Genomic DNA, 24,619 nt, shown 5'->3' with positions numbered 1-24,619 from the left:
TTTGGAGGGGAAACTAGGAATGGAGAAATTTACATGTAAATAAAGAAAATATCTAATAAAAAAATAAAAATAAAAAAATGGTGTCTAATTGCTTGGTAGGAGCTAGCAGGCAAAGGGGACAGACAGGCAAAGCAACATATTCTACTATGTGCACTAGACAGTGACTGCTGCAAAACAACCCTGACCTGATACCCACCCAGCTGCTAGCCAGCTGTGAATCCCTGACTGAACCTCTTAATGGGGACTCCATCTAAGGTTCATCTGCCAAATGAGGAATTTGGACTGTGGGACTTGTAGAGGTTAATTAGATGACAAAGCAAACATAATAAGCACATGGTATTCAGTTAGTATAAGTAAAAAAAAAAAAAAATTTTAACAAGCTTCAAGTAGTACACTAGTTTTCAACATTAAGGCAAGTATCCACAGAAACTCCCCTAGGTAAGAAGTAACACTTGGTTATAAAATCCTTCTAAGTGCACGGCAGAGCTAATGAGGCAGAAATAGAATTTTTCAGTGACAGGAACAATAACCATGAATCCACAGAGGTGAGTAAGCCCTGGAGCTGGGGCTGAAGGAAGGGAATGGACTCTAGTGTTTAACTCCTGGTATCCACAGGACTGTGAGACAGTTCTGCCTAAAGCTAGATTCCCAAAGCCTGAAGGTCATGTTCTTAAAAGAAATAAAAGAGGTGGGTAGTGGACTTCATCCTGCCTTGTACTTGCCCTAGGAAAAGGAGGAAAACCCTCTGGTTTCTAACCAATAATACAAACCCCAATAACCTAAAACTCTAAAGCTCAGAATTTAATTTAAACTGTTCCATGATGGCAGTACATCTAAGCACCTTATGGACACAATTTTGAATCATGGTTGGATGAATGTATTTTAAATTCACATGCTGAAATTTCTATAAAGTTTCAAGCAAGATAAACATATACTCACAAATAAAATGGGCAGTAAGTTGTTAGTCAATGAAAATGCAAAGGGAAAGAACCAGAGCTTCCCAGATTACAGTCAGAGCCATGAGGAGCAGAATACAAAAGCAACTGCATGTGGAATGGTGAAAAAATGCAAATATATGCATATATATCTATACATGAGTACATATATATATATATATATATATATATATATATAAAAGAAATGGAAAGAATATTGAGGGGGGAAGGGACGATCAAATAAATTAGCCTAATATAAAAATATTAGGTAATGGAAAGAAATAAATAGCTAAGAATTTTTCAGAACTGATTCAAGAAAAGATGCTCAGCATCAGGACTATATTCTGACCAGGATAAACAATAAGAAATGCCTAATTAGCAATGTCACAATTAAAGTATAGAGCACTAAGGAGGAAAGGAAGCTCTAGAGGTCAATAAAAAAAGGAAAATTGACATACAAAGTAATAAATGGCAGAATAAATATTGACTTTAAAAGGAAGGAAACAATGAAATTATTGCTTCACGTTACAAAAATCAAACATAGAATTTTATTCACCTAAATTTTTATCCCCAGAAAAATAATCTTCAAAAAACAATCTCAAAACAAAGTCCATGTGGGAGCTGTGGGTTTGGCTTCAATATCTATGGGCATTCCAAGAACCAGACAGCCTAATTTCATGCTCCTGACTTCTTTGTTGTGAGGATCTCAGGAGAAGCCTGATGCTAAGGGAGTCTACATCACAGCAAGAGATAAATAAACCCCAAGGCCTCTGGGGGCACCAAGCAGGAAAGAATAGAAGGTCCAAAATAGTCCTCCAACAGAAGTGATGAAGTACAAACTCTCTTGCTTTCAGAGCAAACAAGAACAATACACAAGCAGCACTCTATGTAGCACTCACACACATCAGTGCAGAACACACCAGCAAACTGAACTCAGCAGCGGTCAGAAAGGGCAATGCATCATAGCAAGGCGGGATGAATGGAGGAACATAAGACTGAATGAAGATTAGAAAACTGATCAACAGTATTGAGCATCACAGTAGTTTAAGGGAGTCTCTCAAACTCAGAGAGGAACACCACTCCTAATAGTCCTGAGGTCTGGCCACTAGCAACAGAGAGAGACTTCTTATTTGAGACAGGGTTTCACAATGCAGCCCAAGCTGCGACTCTCTTGTTTCAGTTTCTTGGGCACGCTGGAATTGATGGTGTGAGAAACCATACTTGGTAGAGGGATGCAACCTGAATATAATTGAAGGCGCCCACAAAATACCTCTAAACATAATTATACAGGAGTGTAAAGACAGTCTATCTAAAATATTGAACAAGTCAAAGATGCCTGTATTTATCCCTTATTTACTGTTTCACATCCTCCTGGGTATCCTAGTTTGTATATTAGTCAACAACAAAGTCAAAAGGACTAAGAAATAAAAAGGCACCGACCAGAAAGCAACAAAGCCATCATAATTCATACATGCTTGATTATTTGCAAACAAAATGCAGAAGCACCTATAAGAATTAAGGATTATACAAAAAATACAAAATTTCAGTTATATACCTGTAATAGTCAGAAATGCTATTTTAGAAGTTACCATTTAAGGTAACAAAAATGGGTAACTATGGACAAATCTAGCAAAACTCTGGCAAGATCTTTATGCAGAAAAACTACAAGGCCTAACAGCAAGACTTTAAATAAAGACTATATATATGGAAAGGACACTGTGACTAGAAAGGTGTAAACTTTCCTTAAACTGTCCCATAGACTTTAAACACCCCCACCCAGCCAGGGATGAACCTTTGCTCATGCTAGGCCAATGCTCTACCCAACCCCTCTAGGACAGAGCACATAATGCAATGTCAGTGCTGTACAAATGCATTTAAAATGTATTTTCAGTTGAATTTAAGGACTCAGAATCCCTGGGCAGACTATAGAATTATATCAGCATATGGTTAAGACAAATTGAAAATGAGAGGTAAAAATATTATAACTTAAAAAAAAACTATTTTACTATAAAATATTGATAGTTTAAGATCCTGAAAAATAATTTTTGTTTGACAACGGAGCTCTAAAAAATATGTGAAAAAATCAAGTTACCAGCTAAAACTAAATTAAGAGAAGATGAGGCTTGCTTTTCTAGATTCTGGAAGAAGAGCAATTGGCAAGCCCTGCAATTTGAAAATGCAGTCAAGTAGAACCGTGGATGGAAAAGGAGTCCAGAAGCAGATTCTTCCCGTGCGGAAACCCACAGATGTCAGAGCACACACCGCACTAAACATTACAGGGGAAATGCTCCGGACAACCCCTTATCTACTTAGACAAATAAATGTGGATGTGTCATAAAGTGAACTAGAGTCTACTCCTAGAATGAACCAGCAGACTGTGTGGATCATTTGAACAGTGGTTGGATTTAGGTGAAGTCGTGAGACTGGGCCCCATGGTGGAAGTAGGTTGGAGTTCAGGCACTCTTCACCATGTGAAAGAAAACACAGGAAGGCAGGGAGGGAAGCCCCATCAGAAGTGACCTTTGCCAACCCTGGGATTGGGAGCTGAGAAAAATCAATGTCTGCTAAGACAATCAGCCCATGGAATCTTATAATGGGAGCCAGAGCAACCAATTTAAGATGATTCTGTGTTACATAATAAAACAAATCCATTCTAAGAAAATAAAGTCTATATTTTATATATACACATATATGTATGTATATATACATATGTGTATATGTGTATATACATATATATGAGTATATGTTTATATATACATGTATACATGTGAATATATCTATATATATGCATATATATATGTGTGTGTTTATATATGACAACAATTTAAAAAGTAGGCTGGAAGCCGGGCGGTGGTGATGCACGCCTTTAATCCCAGCACTTGGAAGGCAGAGGCAGGCGGATTTCTGAGTTCGAGGCCAGCCTGGTCTACAGAGTGAGTTCCAGGACAGCCAGGGCTATACAGAGAAACCCTGTCTCGAAAAAAAACAAAAAATGAAAAACAAACAAACAAAAAACAGTAGGCTGGAGGCTATAAATTTGAGAGAATTGGGGATGGGGGATATACACAGAAGAGTTAGGATGGAAGAAAGGAGAAAATGATGTAAATATATTTTAATTTCAAAAAATAAAACTTGGCAGTCAGTGGTGGCACACACGTTTAATTCTAGTACTCTAAAGTCAGAGGCAGGAAGATCTCTGAGTTTGAGGCCAGACTGGTCTACAGAGCAAATTCCAGGACAGCCAGGGCTAAACAGAGACCAAAAAAACCCAATATGTATGTATGTATGTATATGTATATATATGTGTGTGTGTGTGTGTGTGTGTGTGTGTGTATACATATATATACACACACACATACATATATATGTATGTATATATATTTATATATGTGTATGTATACCTATACATATATATGTATATATATTCGACACATACACATACATATATATATATATATACATAGATATATATATGTCAAAACTTTAAAACTTCTGTCTTGCATGGCACCAATCTCCTGAAATCAGAAGGTAGAAACAGGAATATCATAAGTTTGAAGTCATCCTGATCCACTCTAAATAGTAAGTTCAAGGTCACCCAGGGCTATATAATGAGACCCTATCTCAAACACATAAACTTTAAGATTTTCACAGAAAACAAAGGAAAAATATATTCATAACATACTAAGATTTCTTAATCAAGACACAAGTATGTTCCTTTACGATGGAAAACAGTGATATATTTTATGATAATAGGCATAAGAACTATCAAAGTCACCATTAGGTCTAGACAGGTGGCTCAGTGGGTAAAGGGTCACCATTAGGTCTAGACAGGTGGCTCAGTGGGTCAAAGGTCACCATTAGATCTAGACAGGTGGCTCAGTGGGTCAAGGATCACCATTAGATCTAGACAGGTGGCTCAGTGGGTAAAGGGATGAGCTGCACAAGCCTGAAGACCTAAGTTGCACCCCAGAAGCTGGATGGTAGCATGCATCAGACTCCTATGGTGAGATGGGAAACAGGTACAGAATTATCCAGTAGCTCAAGGACAGGCTAGCCTAGAATATAAAGCATAATAGCAAAAACAAAAGACAGTAAGGTGCAAAGTTAGAATCAACTCCCTAAAGTGATCCTCTGACCTCTTACTTGGCATATGTGCATACCAACTCACCCCTCCACACACAAACAAATAAGACATTACAATAGTAAGTCATCACTCACTGCCATAAGCTGACAGCTGATTATAACACAAATAACATTGACTTGTATACAGACTGTAAAGAAAACCTAGATCAACACGGGGAAAAAAAAACCAGCAGAACATGCTGACAGCACTGCATGTAAGAATGGAAGCTAGAATGATAAACACACAAAAAGATGGCCACTTCGGCAGCAAAGAGGAAAGAAGTCTTACAGATGTTTCACATGGACACACACTAACCAGCATTAGGAGATCTAGAGCTGGTGAGGAACTCAGTGCAGAACTGGGGATTGTCACATCTCACCAGCAAGGGATCTGTCTGAGGAGCCATTGTGGAAATGGCCTTAAGACCACTTGGAAATGTTGAACACCTGTGTCAAAGACTGTGGTACCAGTTAATCTATGGGTGGACATGAAGGTATTCTCTGTTATGCTATTCAGAATCACAAACAAATTATTAACATGAATGTCATCAATGTAACAATGGTAACAGGCTAGGATGATGACTCTGTGGTTGTCCCCAGCACCCACATGGTGGCCCTCAACTACCTGTTACTCCAGTTCCAGGGGATCTGACACCCTCTTCTGCCCTCCATAGGTACCAGCATGCATGCAAACGAAACACATTTGCCCGTAAAATAAAAATCAATGGATAAAATCCTTCCAGAGAGAATGCTAACTTGTTATATGTTGAACAGTAGGATGTTGTATACAATGAAAACACTCAAAGCATGTCCACTGCACTCATCTCCATTGTTACACGTTGTAATTAACTTTGAGTGTGGAACAGCAACTCAAAGGGGGGCCATGGACAGCAGGAACTTCAATATGCGGTCACAAAGTGAGTAAGCTCAGGGTAGTGAAACTGATGATGGGAGCAGAACTCCACCGGTAAAAGTACTAGAGTGCTGCCTTCTTCAGCTGGTGGGTTCACATGATGCTGTTCATTGTTCCTCTGGCATGTATTATACACGTGGTATTTCATGCTTCCACATATAAAAGCAGAACCTTAGCGAACCTCAGACCTGTGTGCTCAGTTTCTGGACACATTAAGAATTATGAGACAGATTATGAAACAGCCTGTAATCCCATTCATAGCACCTCCCCTCTCCTGTGGCTATCCAAAAGTCTAGGTGAACACTCCTTAATGAATTGCACATTCTTCTTAACTTCTCTGCAATCCAGGACTTCCCAGCAACGATCCAGAAACTCTTAGTTCTGGAAGACTTACCTCAGAGATGAAGGCCTCTCTGTAGACTGCTACTCTTTTCCTGCCCCACAGGAACCTTTGTGAAGAGACCTTTCCACCAGGGACCCACCTCATCTGGACTGTGGCCAGCCTCTATGCGGATGCTGTTGCTCTTTCCATAAAACCCCTAGATGGCAGCTCTAAAGGATCCCCACTAACCTTCCTGAAACTTCTCCATCTAGGTTATGTCTCTGCTTGCCAGAACACTACAGAGTCTGGCTGGACGGTGTGAACAATGCTTCCCTACCTGACCCTGGGACCAAACCTCGTCAGAGCTCATCATCATGGCTGGAGTTTCTATACTCACATAGATCTGGTAAGTGCCCCACATGGGGGTGGGGAAGCTGATTTGGGGACACTCATATCTTACTATGTGCAGCCTATCTATTTTGTTTGTTTAAGGCTCCTCAGTTGCCTCCTGATTTTGGCAGCTGGGATATAAAGATAATCGTTGCTCTTCCCAGTATCCATTTTTGGGGTTTTTGAATGTTACAGCTTTTCAAGATGAAGAGCTCTGTTCCTTCCCCCAATATCACAAATCATTTCAGTTTATCTCCTGCTATTCTCTACAGCTTCTCTGCTGTCCAGATGTGAAGATGGAGGCCATCATGACCTTGATCACACTTTCCCTACCTAGATACCATGACAAAGCTGGCACAAGGACGTAGGGTACTCGGAGAGAGTGAATGACGGGTAGGGAAGTCCCTAGGTCACTAATGTGTCAGAGGCTGAAGAGGACGGTGACTATGGGGGTATTTGTTTCTGGGTAGAGATCTGGGTGTCCTTTTCACTCAAGGCTCAATCCCAAGTTGGATCAGTGCCTGGCTTAGATAAAGATAGTGACACTTGGACCCTTTGGATGCCAGGATGATGTAGACAATGCTGGCCTTGTGAAAACACACCATGAGTCACCTCAGGGAATCTGATCAGGAGAAAGAAATACACAGCTTGAAAGTACCAGTCCCTCGTACCGCCTCCCCACCAAGAAAGTCCAATTTCCTAGGTCTGTAACTTAAGTAGGGAGTACTTCTAAGTCTGACATGAGATTTGACCTTCTCTAGATCAGTTTTGCCATCTTTTCAGATTGACTTCCTTACACTTTTAATTTAGGTCTTTTGCATTTGGAATTCTGATGTCAACTCTCCTCAACCACTCCCAAGCTCAGGGTTAAAATGAGGATCTGACCCTGGAAGTACTTTTGAGTCAATAGGAGAAGCCACACAAGTACTTGGTGTTGTCATTCAGGCAATGGACTTTCAGCTATAGAATACAGTGAACAGAATGCCAGGACCCAGTTAGTACAAACCTGAAACAGCTCTCAAGAAAATGTTGTGAGAACTCATAGAGAACAGCTATGATAGAAGAAAAGCAAGAAAGGGGTTCCTTAACAGTTTTAGCAAATTTTTCTTGTATATATCAAAGTTAATGCTGTTAAAAAACCCACGCCTCCAAAGAGACAGAGAGCTTGTAAGGAAGGGAAGGATACCAGTGTGAATTTTATAGTTTGCTCCCAAACACGTGTGAGCAGTCTGTTTCTGTGGGAAAGAAGAAGCGCTCCCCCACCCCAATGAAGGAACTAGACTCACGTTGGTGACATACTCGATATCCTTCCAAAGGATGCACTCCCTGGGGAAGTCAGCCAAGTCGAAGAAGTGATCCACCACCACTTGACCAATCAAGTCATGGCGAGAGAACCTGTCAAAGTCATACACAGAGAAGTGAAGCTTCCGAGCTTCAAGGTCATTGTAGTGAACAGGAAATAAGAACACCTCATCAAATACAGGGTTCAGGGTCTTCCTGTGAACTTTAGTCTGGTGTTTTGTTTTCCGGTCAGGAAGCAAGTAGATCTTGACATAAGGATCTGAAGTCCCAGAGAAGTCCTTGGCAGGTAGATTGACGGCTTTGTGGATCTTCACGATGAGCTGTTCCAAGTCGCAGTCATATTTTAAAATGAAGTTCAGTTTCCCGCACGCTTTGCTGTTACTCCTTCTCCCATCGTCGTTGTCCAGTGACCTCTGCTTATATAACTCTGGTTTAATTCTACCAATCCCAGTCAACTGCTCCTGCCTCTGAAGCTGCTGGATGTTAAAGTCCGGGTTCGACAAGTTGAGTTGTCTTCGGATTGAGTTATGCCTTAAATGAAGAGCAAGATACAGCAGAGTTAAAACCTCATTAGCTGCCCGTCTTTCAGAATCTTATGTCTGGAATGTCGGTGCACTGTTGTATTTTGAGAAGAGTTTATGTCTGTAGCTCCTTTCTTTCCTTTCCGCTTACACTCTGAATGCTCATCATGTGGTTAATGTGAGTTAAGCTGCTCCCAAGAGCTTGAGGCTTAAAACTGAGGCCTGGTATCAGTTTTACAAACATATGACCAAGAGTGTGAAAGGTTTTCATGCACTTTCTAAATGGTCTAATGTGCATTAAGGCCAACCTGGCTGATAGGATACCAAGATTTGTACGAACAAGCTCCTTTAAGAAGACAATTATTTACCTTTAGATAATTTCCTCAAGCTGAAATAGTAGGCTATGTGTTGTGTTAGAAAGAGTGCATCTTTCTCAAGCTAGGTGTGGTAGCTAGTGCCCCTAATTCTAGCACATGGGAGGCAGATATGGAAACCACTGAGTTCAAAGCCAGCCTAAGCTGCAGAGTCAGACCCAGCCTTAAAAACCAAACCAAACTAAACATTCTCTTTCTAAATTACATGAAAATTTCTACCACTGGCTTACAGCTTTATTGAGAGATGAATTTTTACTGGTTCAAATAAAATTATTTCAATATAAGAATATAGGTTTTACTGTTGTAAAGACTTATGGGACTGGGGTATGTCTACTTGCAATGGACTGTGTCGGTTGTGACTAGCTGCCTATGTTAGCATGGAGACTGTTTTCTGCTGGTCCTCAAGGGTAGTCAACAACTAGGAGATTTCCTTCTAAAGATGTATTTATTTGTGTATGTGTGTGTCCAAGGGTGCACACCAAAGCCAGAAGGAGAGGGTGTCACATCCTCTGAGCTAGGGTTACAAGCTGCTGTGAGCCACCCAATATGGGAACTGGGAACCAAATTCTAGTCCTCTGAAAGAGCAACAAGTGCTCTTAATTGTTGGCCTATCTGTTCAGGCCTATGAGGCTTCACTTCTGAAATAAATATTGTTGACATGAAAAAATTAGTGATGACCTACCATAAATTATAACAGCAAGTCAGAATAATGGAGTCAAGTCTTCACCCATAAGCTCTGAGTTAGAAGTTTCTCTAATGTTCTCTTTAAATCCTGCCTTATCTGAGTAGGTCCTCACAAGGAGAAAGAAGGGATCATTACACAGAAGGCTGGTTATTTGTTTAACTGCTTTTTTTATGTAGTGCTAGGGGGTGAACTCAGGGCCTCCCACATACTATAAAATGCTCCACTAACTGAGTCCTAACATCCCAGCTTTCTCTTTACTTCTCACTCTGAGATAAGCTATCACAGATTTTTTTCTGGATGTCCTTAAACTCAGTCCAAAGTCCATCCAAGCCCTGAGCTTGTGATCCTCCTGCTTGAGCTTCTACTAGCCTTAGTAGCTGGCAACAATAAATAGAGTTGTACCAACAGTTCAGAATAAGGCTGTACCAAAGGTTGGTTTTTCTTGTTTTTAAGTCAGAGTGCAGTCTCTCTGCTAAACCTGAATTAAAACAGTGTCTTCTGACAGGAACTGCAGAGTTGTTTCTCAAGGATTGGTGAATACTAGAAGAGTTAGAGTACATATGTACATTTCCTTTCTGTCCTTGAGACTTTGTGAAATGGGAAGATGGGATTTACAGACCCAAAATGAGTTTGAAATTCTTCTATTTATCGCTCATATGTTGTCATCATATTCATATGATGACATATGATCATATTCATATCTCTATTCATCCCAAAATAGCCTTCTGATCACTAATCACCCATACAGTACCTCAAGATTGTTGTCATAGACTGTCACTTGTAATTGTCATACTCAACACAGTCCACACCAAGCAGAAATATTCCAGGTATCAAAATTCCCAAATGTACAAAGACTATGTCGTCTGAAGGCAGCTGCTGCAGATTTCTAATTTCTTCCAGAGAAATCCAGTGTTAAAGTTTCTTTGTATCTAATGACTTAGGGGAGGTCAGAAAGGTAGGAGAGGCTTTTAAGTGATGAAACTGGCGATCCCATCAGTAGTCAGGCCATTCCCCCATTCAGAAGTCGAGCCACTATGGAGCTAGAACAGAGTTTCAAGCTTGCTCTGCTGGTCTCTGTGTATGAAAGGGAATGGCACAGAGCAGCAAGCACCTTGCCTTAGACAGAAACCAGAAGGGGAGATTGGTACCAGCTCCATTTCTCTCTAAGAATCATCTTTCTTTTCAAGTTAGATCCAGAGGTCCAAACTCAAGTCAAGTCATTTTATACCATTCTAGCTAGGACTAGTTAGTATGACTAACAAGTCAGAGAAGGACTAGTTAGTATGACTAACAAGTCAGAGAATGAGATTGCCCTTCTGCCTTTGAAGTACAGATTTCTCTATAATGCCCTCTCCGGCCCACTCCCTCTATCTCTGGCAGTCCCTCTTGGTTAAGAAGAGCCAAAAGTGTGGTTTTCAAGCAAAACGTGTGGCCTTAGGATGTGGTTCAGTTGCTAGAGTGCTTGCTTAACAAGCACAGAGGATATCAGTCCTCAGCATGCCCGAAAGCTGAGCAAGGCAGTGCATGCCCGTCATCCTAACACTCAGGAGGCATAGTTAGGAAGCTCCTAAATTCAAGATCATCCTTGGCTACATGGCAAGCTAGAGGCCAGCATGAGATACATGAGACCCTTTCTCAGACACAGCCACTAAGTGCTTCTATTCAGGACTTGATTCTGATCGAGCAACAATCCTGTGTCTACAACCAGCACTGGGCCCAGTCCCGGTAGACACATTCTAAGCACACTCTGCAGAGCGGGTTACCTTCATGTTCTCAGTTCTGGCTATAGATTCATCACAGCAAAATTCTGTCTAAAGGACTAACCTATGGAACACATTTTAATTTAAATTTAAGATAAATCGAATTGGCTACTTAGCAATGGAACATATTCAGCTTAACACGTTTCCTTGGACACAAAATCGAAGAGAGATTAGTATTACACATTTGGCTCATCCTAACCAGGAGGGACTGCCAGAGTTAGAGGGAGTGGGACGGAGAGGGCATTATGGAGAGATCTATACTTCAAAGGCAGAAGGATAATCTCATTCTCTGAAAATCTAACTGTGCAGGAAGCCCCTTATTCCAAGTTCCAAAGCAAATTCAGTCAGGAAAACACTTGTCTTGGACATACTAGAACCTGAGTTCAGAGGTCTGAAGCCGTGGCTCAATAGTTAACAGCACTGGTTGCTCTTGCAAAGGATCTGGATTTGATTCTGAACACTCACATGGCAGCTAACAACCTTCTATAACTCCAGTTGCAGGGGATATAACACCCTCTTCTGACCTCTTTAGGTACCAGGCATGCATGTAGTGCAATAAATATATACAGACAAAACACTAACACACATAAAATAAGATAAATAAATCCAAACTTAAATTAAATTAAAAAATAAAAGAGAACTTGAGTTCAACCTGCAGAACTTTTAATATGTATATGTGTGTATATGTGTGTGTGTGTGTGTGTGTGTGTGTGTGTGTGTGTGTGTATGTATGTGTGTATGAGAAACAAAATCTGGGAATCTGGGTGTGACAGCACACATTTGTAATCCCAGCATGGGGAAGGTGGAGATAAGTGTATTCCTGGGGCTCACTGCCCATGTAGTCTTGCCTGCTCGGTGAGTTCCAGACCAAGGAGAGCTCCTGTCTCACAAGAAAAGATGGGAGACAGTACCTGAGGAACACCAGCTGAGGCTGTCCTCTGACCTATACATAGACATACGCACACATGTACACATGCACACATACCCATACAATAAATCCTCTTCTAAAAATCAGTAACAAGTGTGAATATTACACAACAGTTTTACATGTTAACTCACTGTCACTAAATATTCTCCTCAGAATTACTAGTGGGAAAACAGTTTGGTCTCACTGTAGGGTAGTGGACTAAAGTAAAAAGTCAAGAATACAACTGGGCATGACAGTGTGTGTGTGTGTGTGTGTGTGTGTGTGTGTGTGTGTGTATGTGAGTCTATCCCTGTTACATATATGTCTCTGTTTCTCTGTATGCTGATGCATAGGTGTACCTGTGTGTGCATGTGTGTATATCTGTGTGTACCTGTGTGTCTTTGTGTCTGTGCAGCACACACATGGAATAGAGAAGTCCAATAGAGTCAGAAAATCAGTATAACTCACAACTTCCCTGCATAACTGTTAGCTAGCACCCTGTGTGCTGAGAAAGCAGAGCAGGGAGACCGCCCCTGGAACACAAGGGAGAAGATGAGGTAGAGGAAATGTAAAATCATTATCCTATACCTCTCCCTGGCTACTCACATGGAGGTAGGAAGAAAAGGCAAGTCTAAGTAAAAAAAGAAAGACAGAGACCAGGGCTATGAGCGGCATACTCCTCACAGGGGTTCAGAGGTTCTGAATGGTCTCCAGTGCAGTATACACAATGGTCCCCAGGGAGGGTTGGGAATTCTAGTGTCTCTGAGTGACAATGTGACATCGAATGACTGTGGTAAGAAGTAATTTGTCTAAAACACAGTATGTACTTTCCGAGTAGGTGTGTGAAGTCCTGTACTCTCAGGATTTAATGAACACAATGAATGAAAAGAGGTAAGAGGGCTGGAGAGATTGTTCCAAGGTTAAAAAGCACTTGTTGCTCTGTGCCTGTTAAAAACATATTGGTACCCACTACAGAATTTTCCACACAGCAGATGCTTAATACGCATGTTTAGAGTAAATATATTACTGCCATGAATGTAACAGCTTCTCATAATTAAAATACTAGTCAGGAAACATGCATTTAAATATAATTTCAGGGTTTCATAGGAATTCAGAGAGGCCTAGGTAAATTTCATTTTCAAACTTACCCATTTATTAACATCTAAAGAAATAACTGTAAGAATAATAAATACGAACCCTTTTTGTTCTCAATACAAAAATAGGGCTTAATAGAAACCTGCCACTCAGGGCTGGCAATACAATCCAGTGGCAGAGCATTTACCTAACATGTGTGAGACTCTGGGGGTCTATCGCAGCCACAAAAATAAGACTGGCACACCGAGCTATGACATTAGCCTCAGTACTCTTTGCTGGGGATCCGAATGTGAAGGCTGGTGGTTTTCTTCATCTTCAGTCCCTGCCAGTGCATTGTCATTACTGTACATATTGCTTACTTCAGAGATAAGGTCAAAAGTCTACATGGGAGGCTCTCGATAAATGTGAAGCCTGAGGTGAGTGTATTTCCACCAGGCTCACACCATTATAGGCCCTACATAGTCTATAATTCTGACCTTTTGCCACCCTTGTCAGAGAATAAGAGAAATGTGACCTGCCGCTGGCCAGTGTATTCTGTCGGCCATTCACAGAAGAAAGTCTGCCATTCCTGGAACTGTGCCGAGGACTAGACACAGAAAAGGAAACAAAACAGACATGGGTCTTTGCACTTCCAGAACAGTCTAGAGGAAAGTACAAGGGACAAAGAGCAAACAAAGGATGACTTGGAAACAGAGTCATGCTATGAAGGGGTGACAACCAGACCTGAGGTGGGAGGCAGGAGAGCTACGGTTCTTCTTCCCGCTGCAACTGTTTAACACAGTTCTTCAAGTTGTGGTGACCCCGCCCCCCACAATAAAGTTATTTTGTTGCTACTTCATAACTGTAATTTTGCTACTGTCATGATTCATAATGAAAATATCTGATATGCAGGATTCCTGATATGTGACCCCTGTGAAGAGGCTCATTTGATCCCCTCCAAAGGGGTCGTGACCCACAGGTTGAGAACAGCTGCAAGTAGAGGCTAGAATACATCCTTCTGGTGGGGTCCCCTGGGCAGAGACATTTAGGCTAGGACATAAACATTGCAAAGGCAAGTAGTAAGGATCAGAATAGAAAGAAAAGCATTGGTGGCTGAGGGAACAAATGACCTGTGTTAAGAATTCTGCTAGGCAAGAACAGACTCAGACACTGCAGGGAGCCAGGGAGGCAAGTGTACCTGAGGACTGTAGAGCGCTTTCTGCTGAGTCCACATGAACCAGAACCTCTAGAGTTGTACACCATGGTGGCCCTGACATGAAGGGAAGCTATGCTGATAGATGTAGGGCCTTCACAGAGTTGATGAGAAGTTGAGGTATGACCAGTTCAGTTGTTATTTAGGCAAGAAACCTGAGGCTTAAATAAACTCGGACCTTCATCATAGGGCATGACTCATGAAACAGAGTAGATAGAATTGTGGGTTCCTTCTACTTCAGGGGTCCAGGAGTTTCACATATTTAAGGTTTCTTAGAAAGCTCTGATATTAAAACATTCTGAGGAAAGTCAGATTCCCCAATTTAGGCCATGCTGGAATTATACCTTGGTTGGTTGGTGGTAGTGTGTAAAATAGACAGGTGGTTTGTACTCCCCAGGGGAAGAGCTCCCACAACACACCCCCTCTCCTTTCCGCTGTGTGTGCATGTGCGTGTGTGTGTGTGTGTGTGTGTGTGTGTGTGTGTACATCCTAACAAAACACTTGCTAATGAATTTGAGGATCAGTATGCTACACTGCTAGACAAAGATATACATTTCCAGAAAGAACCCATGGAACTAGTTAGTAGTAAATTAGGTATGATTGGTTTAAATGCACAATAATGCAAATTGTTAATACTGGGTCAAATGCAGCCAAAAAGCATTTAAATTGCTAATGGCAGTTCAGCTGTTACTGAACCCAATTTTCACTGTTTGAAAGATAATTTAATTGCATATCTTCAAATCTAAAATAATCTGAATATAAAATGCACTTTAAGGGGATTAGTCCTTTATTATTCTCCCTTTCATTTCTTCTACCAAATTTCCACAAATCTATGGTGAAACCAACAACGAATTTTCTCTTTTAAATACATTTCTTTATACATAGCCTATCTAAATATTCTTCTATGATAAACACTGCAATAATTACAGAGATATCATTGATAGCAATTTGCTAGAGTTATAGGGTAGAATGCACAGATCAAATCTAATAAGAACATTTTTTTGTTGTTTTTCTCTCAAATATTACAACCTGGCTGCGGTTTCCCCTCACTCCCTTTCCCAACCTCTCACTTGCCCTGTTGCCCGTCTCCCCCAGAACACCCACACGCATCCCCTACCTCCTGCCTCCCCTCAGAAAAGAACAGGCACTCTAGGGACATCCACTAAACTCAGCATAACAATCTACAAGATTAGACACAGCCCATTACATCAGGGCTGGGCAAGGCAACCCAGTTGGAGAGGAAAAGGTCCCACCATGGGCAGAGTCAGAACAGCCGCACTCCCACTGCTAAGGTTTCCACAAGAACACAGGCTACTCGGCCATAACATGCATGAAGATCAGGTGCAGGCCACACCAATCACACCAACAGGTGAGCACACCAATCACACAACAGGTGAGCAGGAAGGGCCACATGAAAGGGCTCCAGGTCTTGGGGGACATTAAAAAGATCTTATTATAAGTCTGTCCCACTGTGTGAACTCTAGTCATCTGAAGAAAAATCCTACTGATAAAATCTGAGAAGTTCTTGTAAATCAGATGGCAGACAACCAGCCACTTCCTTAAGGAAGACTACTTAAGTTTTGCTCTTTGATACAGAACTAGAAATAATGCCAAAATAAGTTTCTGGAAAAAAAATAAAACTATAAACTGTTATATTCTATCACCCTTAATGTGAATGAGCACAGTCTCTAGGATAAACTGCATTATCATTCCTATTTTTAGAGAATAGAAAGATCTTTTTTAAAACACCCAAACTACGCTCATATTTAAAAAAATAAAAATAATTGCATGTTATTCCTCAGGCTATAACTCAAGCAAATACTTTCATTTTTAAAAAGGCTGATCTGTGTATTTTTTTTCTAAAATATCTTACCATAATTGGGTTTTCTATTCAGTGATTAGAACAGGAGGTGTGCCTCTACCTCAGTGTCCAACCTCAGCATCCTGGGAGAGCTACATTTCAGTGGCAGTGGGATGAAAACAGTGACGTGGATGGCAGAAAGGCAAATCTGTGTCCAGAGAGTCTGGGCTTCTTCTGAATATGCTTTGGCTCTAACCCCAGGTGTGGGCTGAGCTGAGCGGCTGCTTCACAGCAGGCGACTTTGCCTTTGCCTTGTGCACTAGCAGGGGCGTGACTGGTTTTTGCAGCAGCAGATAGTTTAATTCTGGGGACTCTGGAGAAGGTAGAAATGGGAGAGCCCCCAGAGGGCCTATGGAAGCTGCTCCTCCCTGTTGTTGCCTGCACTTTGTCAGGTGATCTTGATCAAAGAGATGAGAAGAACTGAAGATAATCTGACTACGAGGAGGAGTGGACTTGCCCCAATCCAATGCCCCAGTCAGCAGTAAGTAGCCTACAGAGGTCTATACTCCCTTTCCCCTCTCACCTTCTTTCTCTCCTACCTGTGGGAGGATTAGGGTGGAATAAGAGTTGGAAGGGAGGTAGAGATAAGAACCCAATAAAATAGCTAAACAAATATGACAACAATCTGTGCGAGTGTACATAACCATTTTGCTCTCAAAACCACTCCTAAGTTGGTATTTCTACCATCCCTCTGTTCCAGAAACTGAAATGGACACGGATGGAGGTTATATGACTTGTTCTATGCCACATATGTAAATAAAGTAGTTCTTCACACCCCAGAGCCCACTGATTTTTAATCACTACACCATTATTCATCTACTGCTTAAGAGCATATAACATCCAAACAATTAAAAAAAAAAACCCACTCCTAGAAGTCTGCAATTGTTACAAAGCCCGAGGATAGACACAAACTTCCAGTTATATTGTGGGATCTGAAGAATGCTAGAATAGATAAGAGGCACTTTATGGTTTTAGGAGGACACCATAAGAAAAGTAGTTAAAAGGTCAGATCCTGGTATCCAAATCCTGACCTGGGTACACACTAATATACATTCTTTTTGATTTCTAAATTTCTCTTACTGTAAAATCACACTAACAGTACCTACATGAGAACAGTAAACTATTCAAAAATAATGACTATATGATTTGGGAGCAATGTTAATTGTTACTTTTATGGACTCCATGAAAACTAAGCTGAGCTCTACAACTAGGTCCACAGTTTCCCCACTTTCAGGTTTCTGACTGAGTGGACATCTCAATGATTACCTGACTCTCAGCTAGTCAGTACCACCACTGGCACGCAAGGGGGAAAGGGTGGCCCCTGCTTTGCATTCATAAAGCAAGGGGCACTACTGACCGAGCTGATGGCGTTGGCTCTGTGACTTGTCTCTGCACACGGACGGCATGGGCACAGTTCTCCTGGCCACCTGGCTGGGTGGAGAGGGGAATGTCGGGGGAAGTGTGGCTGATCTTCATGGAGGAGTCAGGGCAGGGTGTGGGTGGGTCTAGGAAGTCCTCGCTGTTCTCCTGCTCATTCGTCTCCGTGTCAGTGTAGTTAAGAGGCTCTTGGTTGTTGTCTTTGCTACCAGAGAACAGGCCTCGCTCTCGCCACGGAACCCAGCACAGTTTCCAAGACACGAAAAGAGAGACACCAAAGAGGGCAAGACCACAGGCAGTAACCACGAGGGTTAGCAGGCTCACAGAGATATCTGAAAAGAAGAAAAAGAAAATGTCAGTGTGATGGCCACCCACTGTGCAGTCCTTGCAGAACGATCATCGCATCCACACGTTCTGAAGGCCAGGGTGGGAGATGCTGCAGTGTTACCGGACAATGTGGATTCAGACACAAACCAGAGGGTCCAAGAGCAAAGGGGCAAAGTTGTGCAAGTTGTGATTAGAAACAACAAAACACTGTATATTTAAGGAGACTCTAAGTGCCCTGCAAGTCAAATGAGACTATCCTACAGAAAGCATCTATCATTAAAGTTTTCTGAGAAAGGAACTTTTAGCTGTCTTTTGAAAGTACCCTGCCATCTCAAAGAGCCATACGATTTAGAATTAAACCACATTTTCTTTCTACTAAGTTTTTAAGGGTCTGAGTTCATGCACTTTTGGGGCTCTGTAGCATCAAAAGTACCTACTACTTAGGTCTTCAGAAGCCAGACAGACTTGGACAATCTGAGTTTCCCCCAGATTCAAGAGTAAGAGGCTTTCTTAGAAAGTGAAACACACACGCACACACACACACACACACACAGGCAAAGTGGGGGAAGTAGTCAGTATGTGGTGTAGCATCAAGCCAGTTATCACAGTGAGGGCCACAGGCTAAGCTGCTGAAAGGACCCAGGCACCTGAGAGCTATCCCAAACAAGAAGTGATGGTCCTGGGCTCCCCAACTCACTCCATTCCATCACTCTCATGAACATCTAATACCAGCACTTCAATATACAGCATAGGAGAAAGAATGAGCTTCAGTTGCCAGAAGAAAACTCTACACTGAAACCAATACTAAAGCCAAAGCCACAGTGGAGGTCTGCAGGCATGCCACGAAGGGGCGAGGGCAAGGGGATTCAGCAGGGAATGATGGTGATTGTATGTGGGTCATAGTATCATGGCCATGTGGTATTCCACAGCCATACTCATATCTTTCAGGGCAGAATCCAGTCTGAGAGACAGAACTATGAATCTGATCTCATGCCTGATACCACTATTTTAAAGGATTCTCCTACATATCCCATCTTTGTCCCAGCACCCCAAAACTCTTCCCAGGTTTTTCCTCTACTGCTCATTTAAAAAATCCGCACTGATCCCTCTAGCGTATTCTGAATGTCTATTAAGTGAGAGACAGTATGCTAGGCTTTGGGGACATGGTGGGAAGACAGACTTCATACCTTCATATTCTGGAGAAACTTGAAAAGCCAGTGCTTCTAAGGGTTCTATGACTTGTGACAAGTTAGATTCCTGCTAAATCATATAGGACCTACACTACTTACCCACTGAATAAAACTACCAACCATGTCTTCCACATGATTCTGATGGTTCTTACAAAATGATAATAGTTTTGTCAAGAAAATTGCTCTTGAGAGGAGCCAGATGCTAGGCTACTGATAGATCAAACGGATACCCACACTGCCTCCCAGTCAACCTTTGTTGAGGTAAAACGATATTACATTTCTGCTTGTAACACTGGGATTCCTGTTTCAGTGCGGCTATTGAGCTTAAAAATCTCACCGAAACAAGGTAATCAATTTTTTTTTTTTTAACAAGGAATCATCATTAAGTCACACAGAGGAATTTCTGGAACTGTTGTAGAAAAGCCAAATCAGTGCCAAACACTTCTGACTTACCAGTGAGATTAGCCATTAAGACCAACCCGCAAAACTAACACGTGAAGAGGCGTTAAGCAAACCAAAAATAAAAAATCCCAGGCACGGGGCTGGGGACACAGCTTAGATGTGTAAAGTCCAGGGCTAGATCCACAGCACTGCATAAATCAAGCATGGTAGTACATGCCTGCAATCTTGGATCTGGTGAGATCAGGAGTTCAAAGTCATCCCTGGCTATGTAGTGAGTTTAAGATTTAGAATGCCCAAGACCTCAAAAAGAAAAAACAATCCAGGTAGAGAGGTGGGGGAGTAGGGAGTACAGGTGGTGGAGGCAATGCATAGGCATACAGGTATCATGCTTCATAAATTCCCCCACAGTGACTGAGGCAGTGAAGAACAAGGTGTGACCTCAGGCTCCACTTGGCTGTGGTACTGTACATAGTGAAGTCTCTACTGGTGCAGACTTCTACAACAGCCAGCTGGCATCAATCCCCAGCCCAGAGTTCACAAAGTCAAGTCTGAACACAAACCAGGCAATACATAGAAGTGGAATTTCTTAACACTTTATGTGCTCCATATGCAGGCAAAACTTCTTCATGAACTCCTGTAGCTCTGTCCTTACAAACACTGTAAGGAGAGCAGCTGCAAAGGCTGAAGAGGGGCATGATGGGAGACATTACTGATCACTCTCGCCTGTTATAATACACTCCTCATGGAATCAGTTTAAATCAGAATTCTCTGTGTTGGTATGGGACACTGACTAGTCCCACCAATAGAAAATTAGTCCAAAAGCTGGGAATACCCAAGATACAATTTGCAGACCACATGAAGCTCTCAAGACGAAGGGGGACCAAAGTGTGAATGTTTCAGTCCTTCTTAGAAGGGGGAACAAAATACTCAAGGGAGGAAATACTGAGGCAAAGTATGGAGCAGAGACTGAAGGAAAGGCCATCCAGAGACTGCCCCACCTAGGAATCCATCCCATATACAGTTACCAAACCCAGACACTATTGTGGATGCCAAGAAGTACTTGCTGACAGGAGCCTGATATAGCTGTCTCCTGAGAAGCTCTGCCAGAGCCTGACAAATACAGAGGCCAATGCTTGCAGCCAACCATTGGACTGAGCACAGGGTATCAATGAAGAAGATAGGGAAAGGACTGAAGGAGCTGAAGGGTTTGCAGCCCCATAGGAAGAACAACAGTATCAACCAAGCAGAACCCCTAGAGCTCCCAGGGACTAAACCACCAACCAAAGAGCACACACAGAGGGACCCATGCCTCCAGTAGCATATGTAGCAGAGAATGGCCTTATCTGGCATCAATGGGAGGTGAGGCCCTTGGTCCTGTGAAGGCTCAATGTCCCAGTATAGAGGAATGCAAGGGCGAGGAAGTGGGAGTAGGTGGGTGGGTGGGTGAATACCCTCATAGAAGCAAGGGGAGGGAGGATGAGATAGGAGGTTTCTGGAGGAGAAACTAGGAAAGGGGGTAACATTTGAAATGTAAATAAAATATCCAATAAAAATATTTTAAAAAAAAGAAAAAAGAAAAGAAAAAGAAAATTAGCTAATACAGATCATCCAGCTCAGACCACAGGTACTTCTGAGCTCTAACCTAGTGTGTGAGAGTAAGAACTCTCACGTCTGAGTTTATCCTCAAGCCTTTGTACCCTAAAAAATAACTTATGGTACAAGCTCCAAGTCTAGAATGAGGAATGAATTTAACCCTGACCACAGCCTGTAGCAGGCTGCAACTGAGACACAGATCTTTGAGTAACAATGAAAGAGCTAGTGCTTTGAGTCTCTAAGATCTTAAAAGTATTTGTTGTCAAAGCAAAAAAGTTGGCCAATACATATGATCACAGAGATTACTGTCCAAAGCTGGGATGATTTAAAGGAAAACAACGGGTTATATTATAGTAACTACACAAGGGTGAGATTATTGACCCTGGCTTGTCCAGGGTGAACTATGACTTATGGTTGTCTAGACTTAAGAATTTAATGTGGTACTGGAGAAATAGCTCAACAATTAAGAATGATTGCTCTGTAATCATGAAGACAACATTATGGATCTCAATGCACACGTATAAAGCCAGGCATCCTATGCACATCTCTGATCTAGCTCTGAGGAGGAAGGAACGGGCTTCCTAGCTTGCTGAGAAAACATGATGCTCAGACTTGGGGAGAGACTGCCACAAGGGAATAGACAGAGAGTAATAGAGGAGAAGACATGCCACCTTTTTCTGGTCCCTACATACATGCACAAGTACATATAAGTAAGCTTGCACACACACACACACACACACACACACACACACACAAATAAATAAATAATTCAACATGAAAAGTCAGGTATAGTGGCACATGCATCTACTTTCTGCACTCTTCATGGCAGGTTTCAGGGTAGCCAAGACTACATAATGAGATACTATATAACAATCAATCAATCAATCAATCAATCAATCCCATAGGCACTCTGAGGTCACTAGTCTTAGCACACTACCTCTCAGGATTTCACTGGGCATAGACAACATGTCAGAAAACACAAAGCTTGACCTACTTTTACTAGCAGCCATCAGGCCTCAGACCCAGTTCATAACAATTCAGGCTTGCTAAATGACTTCTAGGCTATGCTTTCTAAAAAAACAGCTTGCTCATAAGTCCAGTCATGAAGCAAGGAGCATGAAAGGAGAGAGCCTGTCGACCTAAACATTTGATGCCAAGCATTCAAAGTGTTCCTGGCACAGGTATGACATTTGATAATGATGAAGCTCATCTGCAGCCACTTGCTGTGCAAACCTTAAATTATGTAAGGGTAGGCTGTGGTCTATAAACTCTGGAAGTTGCTAAAGTCTTAAAGGTTTTGCATGTGCATGCGTACGTGTGTGTGTGTGTGTGTGTGTGTGTGTGTGTGTGTGTGTTTACAGTCTTTACAAACAGCAAGAGTAAATTTTTCATATTTACACAAGGACACCAGGTGAGTTAACAGCACTTCAGAACACCTGCCAGGATGCCAGAAAGCACCAGTAGCCTGTGTGAGCTCGCCAGCCTCCAGTGTAATCATCTGAGTGTCTGTTACCAATAGCTCAACGTGTCCTCTAGGCACTGTGTTAGTGCTTTCCTCTCTTACGAAAAAGAAGTATGTTACAAAGAAGAATCTCCATATCCACTCCCATCTCCTTATAGCTTGATTTCAGCAAAGGTTGTGGGGATGGAGTCAGCCTAGAGTTGCAGAATATTTTTAAAGAGGTAATTAATTTCTCAAGGTAGGTGGTAGGTATGTGGCCAGTTGCTTTATAAGCTTTAAATTGCATATATATTCATTGCACACATTCATCAGCATTTAGGTATATTTTAAAGTAAAGATGGAAAGATGATGATAAAATACACGATGTATTTTCTAAAAAGTAAGAATAGTATAATTGGTTCTTTTGTCCTTGGGTCAAAAATTATAATCAGATGATGGTTCAGGGCTTGAAAGAGGCAAATGCTACCATTCTCTAAAGGCTGGTAGTGATACAAACAAGAGGCTGTTTATGAAAGTGTAGTAAGAACTGGGTGGTATTTTCTTAAGGACACAATGCTCTTCAACTAGGTCTTAACCACTGCACATGATGTACTTTAATGGTATGTCCATGCACACCAGACAAAATGCTGTAACATTGAATCCCAGCTGGAGAAGTGCAGTTCTAAAGGACAGCTGAAAAATTTCACAAGTGGCAAGTATTGCTGACCAACGAAAGAAAACAAGGGCCTGGTCATCCACCAGTTGGATATGGTCTGAGAAACAGCAGCCATTCATTATCTTAGTTTCCTATTGCTGGGATAAAACACCAAGGCAATTTATTAAAGAAAACATTTAATCTGGCTTATGTTTTTGCAGGATTAGAATCCATGATGCAAAAGAAGCTGAGAACTTACATCTTGATCCCCAAGTAGGAGTGAAGAGAGACACATTGTGAATGGCGTAAGACTGTTGAAACCCAAAGCTTGTCTCCCAGTGACAGGCCTCCTCCAGTAAGGCTACACCTCCTAATCCATCCCAAACAGTTCAGCAAACAGGGGACCAAGAATTCAAACATATGAACCTATGGGGGCCATTCTCATTCCAACTACGACAGGCTAGAAGCAACCAGTGGAACCAAACAGGAAGATCAGCAGCTCCAAGGACACAGCCAAGCTGAGGCATCAGTATAAATGGCCCATGACATGAACCAAATTAGAACAAGAGACAATTTATTTCTATGCTGAGATTTATAAAATACCAGTGTAGATTAGAAAGCAGGAACCATCAATGATGACCCTGGAGAGCCCATCTGACCCGGGAATAAAAATAAGACAATTCCCCAAATAGAAGAACAATTCAGCAACACTACAGCGAAGAACTTGGTTGAGGAGGAACATTACTTCATTGCTGGTGGGACTGCAAACTGGTACAACCGCTCTGGAAATCAGTTTGGCAGTTCCTCCGGAAATTGGACATAGTTCTACCAGAGGACCCAGCTATACCACTCCTGGGCATATACCCAAAAGATACTGCAACATGTAATAAGGACACATGCTCCACCATGTACATAGCAGCCTTATTTATAATAGCCAGAACCTGGAAACAACCCAGATGTCTCTCAACAGAGGAGTGGATACAGAAATTGTGGTACATCTACACAATGGAGTACTACTCAGCTATTAAAAACAGTAAATTTATGAAATTCTTAGGTAAATGGATGGAGCTGGAGATTATCATCCTGAGTGAGATAACTCAATCACAAAATAACAAACACGGTATGCACTCTCTGATAAGTGGTTATTAGCCCACAAGTTTGGAATACAGGAAGAATAACCCACAAACAACAAGGAACTCAAGAAGAAGGAAGACCAAAGATGGACATTTCATTCCTTCTTAAAAGGGGGAACCAA

General features: G+C 41.7%; 1 protein-coding gene across 1 annotated transcript in view; it reads right to left on the bottom strand.

The window, feature by feature from the left end:
* Nucleotides 1–24,619, bottom strand: part of Syt9 (synaptotagmin 9) — a 176,247-nt gene that overhangs the window by 104,117 nt on the left and 47,511 nt on the right. The window contains exons 2-3 of the mRNA XM_031387774.1: nucleotides 17,737–18,088; nucleotides 7,969–8,515 (exon numbers count right to left, since the gene is read on the bottom strand). Of these exons, the coding sequence (XP_031243634.1) occupies nucleotides 7,969–8,515; nucleotides 17,737–18,088 (899 nt within the window). The remainder of the gene's footprint in view (nucleotides 1–7,968; nucleotides 8,516–17,736; nucleotides 18,089–24,619) is intronic.

This window comes from Mastomys coucha, unplaced genomic scaffold (assembly GCF_008632895.1).
Source record: "Mastomys coucha isolate ucsf_1 unplaced genomic scaffold, UCSF_Mcou_1 pScaffold21, whole genome shotgun sequence".
Taxonomy (NCBI): Eukaryota; Metazoa; Chordata; class Mammalia; order Rodentia; family Muridae; genus Mastomys; species Mastomys coucha.
The sequence above is the reverse complement of the archived record's forward strand: the minus strand, read 5'-3'. Positions and strand labels throughout refer to the sequence as shown.